Source organism: Gossypium arboreum, chromosome 4, assembly GCF_025698485.1.
Source record: "Gossypium arboreum isolate Shixiya-1 chromosome 4, ASM2569848v2, whole genome shotgun sequence".
NCBI classification, from domain to species: Eukaryota; Viridiplantae; Streptophyta; class Magnoliopsida; order Malvales; family Malvaceae; genus Gossypium; species Gossypium arboreum.
In genome coordinates this window covers 117,678,767-117,691,573 of record NC_069073.1, presented here as the reverse complement: position 1 = coordinate 117,691,573, position 12,807 = coordinate 117,678,767, and the positions used below count along the sequence as shown (strand labels likewise).

The 12,807-nt window shown below is 31.0% G+C and overlaps 1 protein-coding gene and 1 long non-coding RNA gene across 2 annotated transcripts; both read left to right on the top strand.

Annotated features, from left to right (window-relative positions):
* Positions 1-2,886: 2,886 nt before the first annotated feature.
* On the top strand, positions 2,887-3,723 carry LOC128291494 (uncharacterized). Its single transcript, XR_008281298.1, has 2 exons — positions 2,887-3,184; positions 3,489-3,723. It is a non-coding gene; the product is annotated as an uncharacterized LOC128291494 (long non-coding RNA).
* A 6,850-nt stretch (positions 3,724-10,573) lies between these two features.
* On the top strand, positions 10,574-12,062 carry LOC108455971 (protein PELPK1-like). Its single transcript, XM_017754557.2, has one exon. It carries the CDS (start codon positions 10,647-10,649, stop codon positions 11,814-11,816), a length of 1,170 nt encoding a protein of 389 aa, XP_017610046.1. The 5' UTR covers positions 10,574-10,646; the 3' UTR covers positions 11,817-12,062.
* The last annotated feature ends 745 nt before the right edge of the window (positions 12,063-12,807 follow it).

Genomic DNA, 12,807 nt, shown 5'->3' with positions numbered 1-12,807 from the left:
TATATACAATATCTGAAAGTGTACAAACTTGAACATACCTTAGATTTCCCACTGTTGAAACCTAGGGAATCTTATGCATTTCCGTAATTTCAAAATCATTCTTGGGGTCTTGATTGAGACTATACTTACTCCCACTAAACTTGTGATATATACAATCATTAATCAAAACCATTTCGAAATCGAATGAGATAATCACTTGGTGAATATTGTAATACCATTGACGAAAGGCCTACTTAAGCCCATAAATGAATTTTTTTAATTCGAAAACCATTGACTTTACATCATCGAACGCGAAGCTTTTTGGTTGCATTATATAAATTGTCTCATCAATGTCGCCATTGAGAAACATAGTCTAGACATCCATATGATATAGCTCAAAGTCAAAACATGTCACTAAAGCCGTTATAACCCTTTCTTTAGTAGGCTTTCTTAATGACATTCATTCTTGACGTTGTAGAGTTTGTTACTTGACCGGGAGGTTCAATGACATTGTCTTGATCCAAATTTGCTACTTGAACAATATCAGGTATAACAAAGTGTTCATGATCTTTATCAATAACAATTAAAAGAATGCGTTGAGGAATATCAACATATTCTTCTTTAAATACAATGTCTTTAATTCTCTCTTCCCCTACAAACTCAACATCATCAAAGAACGAGCATTATCTATCTTAAAAATAACCTTAGTAGTAAGATCATAAAATTTGTAACCTTTATATCTTTTAGAGTACTCGAAAAAAAATCAAAGAGATCAAAAATATTGTTGGACACAAGTCTCTCAGTTCTCCTTTTTGAGATATAACCTAATCTCTTGTGTTACAACGAAGCCAAATTCTTAGCAGTTAATTTGTGTTTCTCTGCAAGGATTCATTTAAATGAAGTAATAATATTAATTAAATATTGTCGAAACCATTTTTTTGAAAACGAGAATCGACTTTATTTAAAAATGAAAATTAAAATGGGAGTCGCCACCAATCTTTATTAGGTGTGATCGGATCACCCTTGTTTTAATAAAGCGTTTTAGTTTATTAAAACGAAGTTTTTTGGTCTACGAAACTTAAGAGAATGGGTTCGAGAGTCGATTACGTGCGAGGAAGGGTTAACACCCTCGTCACGCCTAAAATTGGTACCGAATTGATTAGTTATTGTCTTAATATCGAAAGTTGAAAATCAGGGAGGGAAGAGATTTAAAATACGATCTTCTTTATTAATGTCAATTTTAAAAGGCTTGAATTAGCTCAAAATGATTGTTAAAGATTTCCTTGTCTTGAGATATCGGAGTATTATATCCCGTAAGTTAGGACACAATACCATGAACTCCCGAGCGCAAAGTTGTCTTTAATTTTAATTGAAATTCCGTGTATTTTAAATCTCAAAAGGATATTTGGCTATTTAGAATCAACGAGAGAACCGAAACCTCGTAAGTTAGGGCACAATGCCTCGACGTTCCAAAACGCGAAACATTGCCTTATTTTGAAATTTTTGCTTTTGAATAATAGCGAATCCGATATTTAAACGACGTGGTATTATTTGTTTGGATTAAAATAAAACGATTTATTGGATAAATGCAACGAGGCTAGATTCATGAGGCGATGATATGAAATAGAAATATAGTAATGAGTCTAGAGCAAGGATACATGAACACAACATTATACAAATGAATAACAATAATGCAAAAATATGAAATAAATGAATTAAAATACACAATGGTAATAATCACACAACATACATTATTTAAATATTAATCATTAATAATCAAAGATAAATGAATTAAATAATACATAACAATTTTACAAAATTTTATAAAGCAAATTAAAATGAATAAAAGGTAAAATAAATTTTAAAATGATAAGAAATGAATTTAAAATAATTAATGTAAAAAATAAATTTAATATCAACAATGTACAAAACAATTTAAAAATAGAATATATGTATAAGAAATTTTAAAATAGGTAATATAGGTGAAAGTTTGAAATAAATAATATATGAGAAATTTTTTTTAAAAAATGATATGTAAACTAATATAAGATAAATAATATATAAATGAGTTTAAAGTAAATATTATGAAGAAAGGAATTTAAAATAAGTAATATACAAAGCATTTTAAAAAAAATGGTATATAAAAAAATAGATAAACATATAAAAATTTGAAATTAATAATACATGAAAAATTTAAAGTAAATAATAAAACAATTTAAAACGGATAATACATTAAACAAATTTAAAATAAACAATGTACAAAACAATTTAAAGTGTATAGTATATGAAATAATTTAAAATAATGTATCTAAAACAATTTAAAAAGTTCAATATATGAAATTTAAAATAAATAAAATAGTCTAAAATAAATAATAATAAAAAGAGTCCAAATTTATATGAAAAGGGTTAGATTACAAATAAAATGAAAATCAAGGGTCCAAATTCGAATAAAATAATGCAAGCATTTGAAAAGGACGAAATCAAAATTTAAATAAGATTAAAGGGAAAATTTGGGCAAAAAAAATGAAGCAACGGACCGATTTAAAATGCGCTGCAACCTTGAGGGACTGATTGGGAAATATTCCCAACACCTTTATGCGCAGCGTTTCAAGGTCTGCCTCTGCAAATGGCCCGAGGACCAAGTTGAAATAGAGACAAAATTATGGGGAAAAAATCAAAATAAAAAGGTGGCACAGGACCACATTAAAACGCGCTAAGAAAGCGGAGGGATCCAATGCGCAAATAGACCATTCTGTCAAAATGCGCGGATCCTCCGTGGGTGCGGGTCGGGTCGCACGGGTTAAAGGCCCAAAATGACGTCGTTTTGGCCTCTAAACCTAGTTCTCCAAACGGCGCCGGTTTGACTTTATTATTTAAACCAAGTTTTTTTTTAATTTCATTTCCAGCCCCCCATTTAAAAAAAAAACAAAACAAAACAGAGAGCTTCTTTGCTCTCTCTCCCTCTCCCTTTCTCACATGCGGCTAGGGTTTTGAAACCCATCCTCGCCTCCGTTGTCTTGACTCCACCGTGGGCGGTGGCTAGAGCCGCATAGGACGGGTTCTTCAACCCCATTTCAAAGCCATTCAAGGGCCACGTTCTTTTTAGCCCAAAAATGAGAAAGAAGGAGATCCTTTTACCCCATTTTTGGAATTGACTCCATCGACGGAGATGAGGCTCCGATGGCGCGACTCCGGGGCGGTCCAGGTAAGTTTCTACTTTTCTTTTTAATATTTAATTTTTAAAATAAATTTACAAATAAAAAATAAGAAAAATAAACAAGAAATTGAAAGGCAAAAGAAAAAAAAGAAAAAAAGAAAATCAAATCAACCTTGTTTAACTTCTGTTTCTTTTTTTAGAATTATTTGTGCGCGTAAAAAAATTACAGAGAGATCCCAATGGCTCTTATAGCTGAAATCAAAATCCTTTTGTTTCTGTTTTTTTGTTTTTTGCTATTTATTTCTCTGTTTCTTGCGTGCTTTCTTTGCTGCTGTTTTTGATTTGGTTGCAGGTGTTGCGACGCGTGGAAGAGGCGATGGTTAGGGGCGTGGTGCTGCACGAGGTGGCCAATGGTGAGGAGCGGCGGCTGAAGAGGGGGCTAGGGTTTGCTTGCTGAAAATTTTGATAGCTAATGGGCTAGGATTTGGGCTGGTTTGGTTTGCATTTTGGGTCTGAAATGGGTTTTAAATTATTGGGCCACACATATATTGTAAATGGACTAAAAAAATGGACTTTTATTTTAGTTAGTTTGTTTTTTGTTTTTGTTTGTTTGTTGGTCTGGGCCAAAATTGGCTACTACATATAAATTTTCATAACCTAATAAAGAACTGGAACCAACCAAATTTAAATTATGAAAGAGACTAAAATTTCAATTTCTATATGAACAAGAATAACTAAATTTATCCAATGTTGATATGGAAATCAAGTTCCGCCTAAAGGACGGTATAACGAAAGTATCGTTCAATTTCAAATAAAATCCAATTATTAATAATAATCTAAAAGTCCTTATTGTTTTAACTTTTACCGAATTATTGTAGCCTACGTAGATGTATCTTTTACCATCATTAGGCTTTCAATAGTTTTGACAGCCTTGCATAAACACACTAATGCAAGTTGTTGCACAAGAATTTATTCACCAAGCGCGTTTAGGTATCAAAATCAAATTAACCTCAAACAAAGAAAATTAAGAAGTGCACTTTCGCACCAAAATAGAAACAACCATAATTAGTTAACTCCTCTTGTTGTTTCTTTTGTAATGTAGTATATGCAACTTTCTTAGTTTCTTATATACCTCATTAAAGTCAGATTTGTTAAGAACGTATCAATTTCTACATTTTCGTTCTTGACAAATCTCTTTTCAATGTTGATCCTAAATTCCTTGGCCATGGTAATATTATCAGACATAATGCCCCTAAATGTTTCAATGCATGTAGTGATGTTGGCCAGTATAGTAGTTGAATCAATCAAAACAAGTTCACATAAGATTTCAAATTTAAACAAAAATAATTTGAATAAAGGTAAATCTCATATTAAGATACCAGCCACTCTATTAATATTTCATCTTTGGACAAAATATTAACTTGTAAGTGATATCTTGTTGTAGTAATTAAAAATTGTCAATAAGAACATGTTGAACAATAAATCTTTCTTTGGGTCGATTTATCACTCACATGTAAAATCAAATAATTGTCACATGTTTATTACTAGAGGTGTGCATCGGCCGGGCGGCCCACCCGAAAAATGGGAGGGTTTGGGTAAAAATATAGGCCTGAAAAATGGGCTTGGACAAAAAATGAGGCCCGTTTAGAAAATGGGCTGGGCCTCGGGTAAGATTTTTTTGGCCCGGGCCCGGCCGATTTTAATATTAAATTATTTTTAAAAAAAATTATTTTTAATTTTAAGTAACTTTAGTATTTTACTTTACTCTTTTTGTTGTTTTTAATGTTATTTTAATATTGTAAAACTTTTGTTATTAATATAATTTAGTTCTTAATTTAATTTTAATTTGTTTCAATTTTTTAATTTTAATATAATTACTTTTTATTTTATTTTTAATTTATGTATTATTTTAGTCTTATTTTTATTTGTTTTTGTTTTAATATTTGTTTTATGTTTTAAATGTAATTGATTTATTATATTTTAAAGTTTTTTATTTAATAAAAAAAGCAAAAAAAAAATTTTAATATGGCCGGGCCGGGCTCGGGCCTACCATTTTTTCCCCCGGGCCGGGCTTGGACAAATTTCTAGGCCCATATTTCGGGCTGGGCCGGGCCCGAGCCTTGAAAACGGGCCAAATTTTTTTATGGGCCCGGCCCGAACCCGGCCCGGCCCATGCACACCTCTATTTATTACCCCAATTGCACATGTAATTTTGTTAAATATTAACTTTCTTTTAGATTGATCAATATTAACATAACTTAAGTTATATGTGCATAACCTTTTATATTCCAAAACAAAATAATTTACGCAACAAAGGTCACTTTGGCGACTTATTCCTTCAATTAAGTTATTTTAATATATATATATATAAAACATACCAATATTTAAATTTAAAAATTTCTATAACAATCAAATGTCAAAATTGAAATTTCTTATCACACTATAATTTCTAAAATAACTCAAAATAAGGTTATATAAATGATGCAATCGAAATCGAACCTTAATCTTTGATTATTTTTCTAAATACTTAAACAAACAACCATCACGATTTTTACAATTAAAATTCAAAACAAAATTTTATAAAACCAAACTTAAAATCAAAATTTTTAAACACTTTGTAATAGCCTGAATTTCAATGATGTCGAAAATAGTGGTTCGAGACCATCAAATCCGACAAATGAATATTATTTAATATTTATGAGCCAATTATAGTTTTTAAAAGATTTTTGGAATAGTAAATTGTGTTTTATAAAGATTTATTTGGTCAAGAAATTGAGAAAAAGAGGTATCGAGATCTCGATGTTATAAACCGAGCCATAAATATTTTTATAAATATTTACGGAATGTTAATAAGGTAGTATTAAAATTTCGTTAGAAAATTTTGACGTTTGGGTGGTCAACTAAATAAAAAGGATTAAATTGAAAAATGTGTAAAAGTTGCTAAAAGGATTAAATAGCTCAATTGTCAAATGAGGAAGGACCTAAATTGAAAATAAGCCCAAAGGAGATATTTTGGGCAGCAATAGCTGAGAAAAATCAGGAAATGGTGAAATAAGGGCAAAATTGGAAAATTGCCAAAATTAGCTAAATAAAAATGGGACTAAATTGGAATATCTAGAATTCTCTTCATTTCTCTTCATATTCATCAGCTGAAAAACAGCCATGGAAGGGGGTTAAAGCTGGTTTTCATGCTCTAGCTTCATGTAAGTTTAATTCTTGCTTTCTCCTTGAAAATTCTATATTTTTGGAATTTTACAATTGGGTCCAACTTACTATTTCATTAGTTTTTGATTCCATGGCTAATTTTTAAAGTTTTTATGGATGAGTGCTGAAATAATATGATGAATAATCATAGAATTGAAGCTTTAATTTTGGTATATAATGATTTTATCAAGTAAAATTGATGGAAATTCATTTTAGGACATAATTAAGAAAGAGTTTGGAATTAATGTCTAATGCTAAAGTTCTGATTTTTAGGGGTTATGAAGAAGTTTAAAATGATAGACTAAAGTATTAATTGAGAAAAATTAGCTCAATTGAGGGGTTAATTGAGTAAGGACTGAATTGTATAAACTGTGAAATTTGGGGCAAAATGGAAATCAACATTTTTCACTAAAACTGTTTTGGACAGCAGCAGTAGTGTAACTTTGAAAAATCACCAAAAATTTTATAAATCGAATTATAGGATGAATAAAATATGAAATTAAATCTTATTGAGTCTAGTTTCTTATAAAAGAAACGATATAAGCAATGGAATTGTGAATCATGAGATATAATAAATTTTATGAGACAAGGTCAGAATGATTTCGGGTTCCCCTGTTTTGACTTTGGAAAATCATAAAAAATTGGATAAAAATAATTATGGGTTTAAATTTATATGTTTAGAATCCTTAATGATCCTATTTTCCATAGAAACAAACGACAACATCATTTGAATCTTGTACAAGGATATAATTAATTTTTAGTGAAGAAGAGTCGGAACTGTTAGACAGCAGAATAGGGGTAACTTTAAAGAATAAACTGTACTTATTGGATAAACCAAAAATTTTGAAAATTTTATGGTAAGAAGATATATGAGTCTAGTTTCAGGGAAAATTATCAGATCTTAATTTGGAGTTATATAGCTCAAGATATAAATAATTTAGTGACTATGATATAGATGGACAGCTTGAATATTCATAAAAGTAAATAATAAAGATTATAGATAATGTTACTTACAAGTGTGTTATATACATTAAGGATGTGGAATGGAGAAGAGGAGGAGGAAAATATATATGAATATCCAGCTAGCATGGCTAATTTGCATGTTTTAGGCTTAATGACTGAATTGAATAAAAGTAAAACTTCAGGGGGTAATTTTGTAAAAATGTCAAAAATGACCCAATTGAAGGGAATGAATTTTTTTATTATCTAAATTAATAAATTGAATGAAATTTTCAATTTAAGATCGGGTGAAAATTGGGAAAATGGTAAATTACCAAAATGCCCCTTAATCTTGATATTTCTGCAATTTCGCCAAGTAAGTTCGTGTAACTTGAATTATATTCTTAAATGCTTGAAATGCATGTTTTTTTTGTATGAATATGATTTGAATGTTCATTATATGGAAATTTATGAAACATTGAAATATTTGAAAAAAAAAGGGGAAAAAATCCCGGTTGAATGGAAGGAAAATTCGATGGATCTCTGAAAAGGAATTCACGGTAAAAATGATCTAGCCCGGATGGGTGATCCTATCCTGATATAGCCCTCCCGAAGAATATGTAGAAAATGGATTTAGCCTGGACGGGTAATCCGAATTAGGGTCTCAATTTAGCTTCGGATGTAATTCGGATCCAAGCTCATTAGAGTAATTGTCGTTGCAGGGGATTTAGCCTGGACTGGTAATCCCGACAATATTCTATGAGTTTATATTACAGGGGATTTAGCCTGGACTGGTAATCCCATTGTAAGGATGAGGTTCGCGGGAGTGTGCTCTCTGATATGGAATGTGTAAGACCATGGTTGAAAGATACCATGGCAACCTGATATGAAATGTGTAAGACCATGGTTGAAAGATACCATGGCAACGTGATATGAAATGAATAAGACCATGGTTGAAAGATACCATGGCAACTTGACTGAAATGAGTAAGACCATGGTTGAAAGATACCATGGCAACATGACGGGAAAATGAATAAGACAATGGTTGAAAGATACCATGGCAACATGACAGAAAACGAGTAAAACCATAGTTGAAAGATACTATGACATCATGTCGAAAATAAATAAGATCGAGGAAGAGAAACGCCAAGATATCTATTGAACAATCGATATTCAGGTAATATGTATCAGATGGAATGGTTATATGAAATGGTTGTGTGAAATGTTTACAGGAATTGGTCATATGGAAATATATGTACAAAATAGTTGTATGAAATAATTAAGAAGATAGATAAATGAAATAAGTATAGGTACATGGAATTTAATTTATGTTAAGTTTAATACGAACTATTACCGAAATAAATATATACAAGATATAAGGAAATGATGGTGCATGAAATATTGATATAACGAAATGAATGATATATGCTTATGAAGAAACAGTAAGATAATAATATGTTTTGTGACATGTACATATATAATTATCTTTGATATGTTGATACAAGGAAATTATGTAAGTTGAGACTATTATTAAACTCAAGTGTGATATGTTGAGAAAATAGGTATATCAATGTTGAATTTATATGAAATATGTGCAAGTATACTAACAATGTTGTTGTTTGACGCTTAGACAAGTGCCAAGCTATTGATTGAATGGTAACATGTTTAATTATAAGGAGCATTGAAATGGTATGTACTTAGATGAAAATATAATTTAAGATTTTGCGAAATTTTTTATGATCTCGATTTTATTCCAGTTGGTTTCTAATGTATGTTTTGGGCTTCGAGGGCCCAATAGAGAGACGTTATGATTATTTCAAAATATGAATAATAAATGACTCAAAATTATCTGAAAATGTTCAGTAAACTCCGGTAATACCTCGTACTCTATTCCGACAATGAATACGGGTAGGGGTGTTACACACTTATTATCAAAAAACCCAAAAATTAAATATATATTCATATAAAAAAGATAATACCTTCAATAAATGTCTATCAAACCAATTTAACAAAAAAATCATAATTCAATCCATTAAAATTTATCAATAATCTTAGCATAAAAGCACACAAAACATATTTTTTTATGGATTCAATAACATCCAATTCATGCGTAATATAATCATTCCACAAACCATATATATTGCTTTTCTTTTCTTTTTTCTTTTTTTTTTCAGTACTGTAATTCTATAAATTTATCAATAAACAGGCCGGCTTTTAGGTAAGCTTTTTTTTGGCCTAAGCTCAACTCGAATTTGTTAAAAAAAAATCTGCTGCTTTTTCTGCTGTTTCCATTGGTCTTGCTGTTGTTTTGTCATTGTTTTGGTGTCATTTCGTTATTATATTGCTACTATTTTATTGATCTTATTTGGATGTTGTATAACTCTTATTTTATTATTAATTTTGCTACTATTTTAGAGGTATTTGGTTGCTAAGTTGAACCTATCTTAGTGTTATTTAAGTACAAATAAAATTTTTAATTTATTTTCAATTTATTGGGAAACATTTATTTTAATGTTTTAAGTGTATTTAATGTATTATATTTTTAAATTTATTTTATATTAAAATAATCATATAAAAAATTTAATACGGACGGGCTCAATTTTAGTATTTTTATCCAGGCCAGACTTGGGATAAAAATTTAAACCCGTTTTTCAGACAGAACCATACCTGGACCTAAAAAATGGACCTAAACTTCTATTGAAGTTGGAGCGGAACCAACACATAATCACCTCTAACTATATGTAATCAAATTTTAATATTTTAATTTTCTTCTACGTCTTTCATTAATTTATTTTTAAATAACAAAGAAACAAAAACATAAATTATCGTTGCAAAAGCAAGTTGGTATTATATAGTTGAACAAACCAAACGTAGCAAATAAATTTTAAATTAATCTTTTATATGAATTTTATTTCGTTCATATATTGTTATTATTTTCTAATATTATATCTAATTATTTTATATAACCGTGTCGTAATCAAAATTAAAAAAAATCCCAGCTTATGTTTGAAGAAAATAAAGCAGAGTTAAGGTGTTAAACAAATGTTAATTTAGTATGATAATATGAGTACATTAATTGTTTATTCAATCCAATATAAAGACCAAAGGCTTGATTAGGGTGATGCCAACTTCATAATGGTGGTCAAATGTATGTGTCATAGTTTGATATAGTTTTTCAGTAAAGAACAGGTGAGAAGTTGAGCTAACAAAATCTAGAATTTCTCACCAAACATCTACAGGACCTCCTTGTTCTCCACTTCCTGTTACCTATAAAAGCCTCGTCATTTCATGCAATTGCATAAACAAGCACCCTTCAAGTATTCATTTTGAAGCACTTCTTGTCATTTCCCATCTGATTTTCTTAATCATGGCTTATCATCGTTTCCCTTTCTTTGTGTTACCCTTTTTATTAATCACTTTGTCATCGATGAGTAGCAACATAGTCTTGGTTGGTGCTCGGCATCTTTTGGAGACATCTGTGCCAGAGATTCCTAAACCCGAGTTGCCTGAGATACCGTCCTTCCCAAAGGCTGAACTTCCAAAGCCTGAATTGCCGGAAATCCCGAAACCTGAAATACCTAAAATGCCTGAGTTGCCAAAACCTGAATTGCCTAAAGTTCCGGAGTTGCCAAAGCCCGAATTGCCTGAGGTTCCCAAGTTTCCGAAAGTTCCAGAATTGCCAAAACCAGAATTACCCAAGGTTCCTGAGTTTCCGAAAGTTCCAGAGTTGCCAAAGCCTGAATTTCCTAAGATTCCCGAGTTGAAAAAACCTAAAGAAGTCAAAGTTCCAGAGATGCCCAATGCTCCTAAATTGTCAAAATCTGAAGCACCAAAAGTTCCGGAGTTACCAAAGCCAGAATTTCCTAAAGTTCCTGAAGTGCCCAAGCCTGAATTACCCAAAGCTCCTGAGTTGCCAAAACCTGAATTACCAAAAGTTCCTGAGTTACCAAAGCCAGAATTGCCTAAAGTTCCTGAGGTGCCTAAGCCAGAATTGCCTAAAGTTCCTGAGGTGCCTAAGTTGGAATTGCCCAAAGCTCCTGAAGTGCCCAAGCCTGAATTACCCAAAGCTCCCGAGTTGCCAAAGCTTGAATCACCAAAAGTTCCTGAGTTATCAAAGCCAGAATTGCCTAAAGTTCCTGAGGTGCCTAAGCAGAAATTGCCCAAAGCTCCTGAATTGCCAAAAATTCCTGAGGTACCAAAACCAGAATTGCCCAAAGCGACTGAGCTGCCAAAACCTGAATTACCAAAAGTTCCTGAGGTGCCTAAGCCAGAATTGCCAAAAGCTCCTAAATTACCAAAACCTCAATTACCTAAAATTCCCGAGTTAACAAAACCAGAATTGCCTAAAGTTCCAGAGGTACCGAAACCAGAATTGCCCAAAACTCCTGAGTTGCCAAAACCTGAATTACCTAAAGTTCCTGAATTGCCTAGCATGCCAAAACCCGAAGAACCTAAAGTTCCAGAGCTACCCAAACCAGAACTACCTAAGTTACCCAATCTACCAAAGCCGGAAACACCTAAACAAGAACTGCCTTAAGTTGCCTGATTTGCCTATCGTGCCAAAACCTTGAATCATGGTACTATGTTTGTTTTCCCTCAACAATAAACATATGATTTTTAGATATTTTTCTTATAAGAGTGTGTTGATTAGCATATTTAAATCCATTTCATGGATCACTTGTAGACCAGATTATATATATATGTTTGTTTTGAGTGATTTTATTGTTATCATCTATATATTATACATGTATACTTTCTAAATAAATTTATAGTTATTCACAAAGTTTAATTTTTTTTTTACTTGGGATTTGGCATGCTCTTTTTCTTGTTCAATACAAAGATTTCATTAAAGAAAATGACAAATAAAAACATAAAAAAGGCCTACAGTAACACCCTCCCTAAAAAAAAAAAAGAAGTCGAAAGGCTTGAAATGGACCATAGCTCAACTTTAGCAAACATAAACCTTAGAAACAAACATCAGAAATAACCACCCCCTAGCTACTTTCATTAGTCGCCGTCATTAGAGGGACGTCGAAAAACTAAAGAGGAGCACCAATGAGGTCGAAAAGCCAGCAAGGTGTAATCATGGAAATATCTGTCTTGACTTATCGACATGAATGTCTCCGGAGAGACCAAGAAGACCATATATGAGTCAGTTAAGTGGGCTTGAACTAATGTTTTATGATATAATATAAATACAAAATAAAATATATAAATAATATATGAATAAAATTAAATTATAGGCTTCACTTATGAATTTCTTTGAATGAAAATTTTTAAATAAATTATGTAAATGGTGAAGAAACTTATAGTGTAAGGATGCGATATGAAAGTGTTTTATAGTCAATTTGAGATTGATAATTAGCTTTGATGTCGCAAGCTTTTAATATAATAACATTTAAGACAAATTATATATATATATATATATATTATATGTGCTAAATCATTTAGTGAAAATATGATTGAAAATTGTATCAAACATTTTTAACGTATTTTTAAAGACTAGCAAAATACTCAAAAACATATTT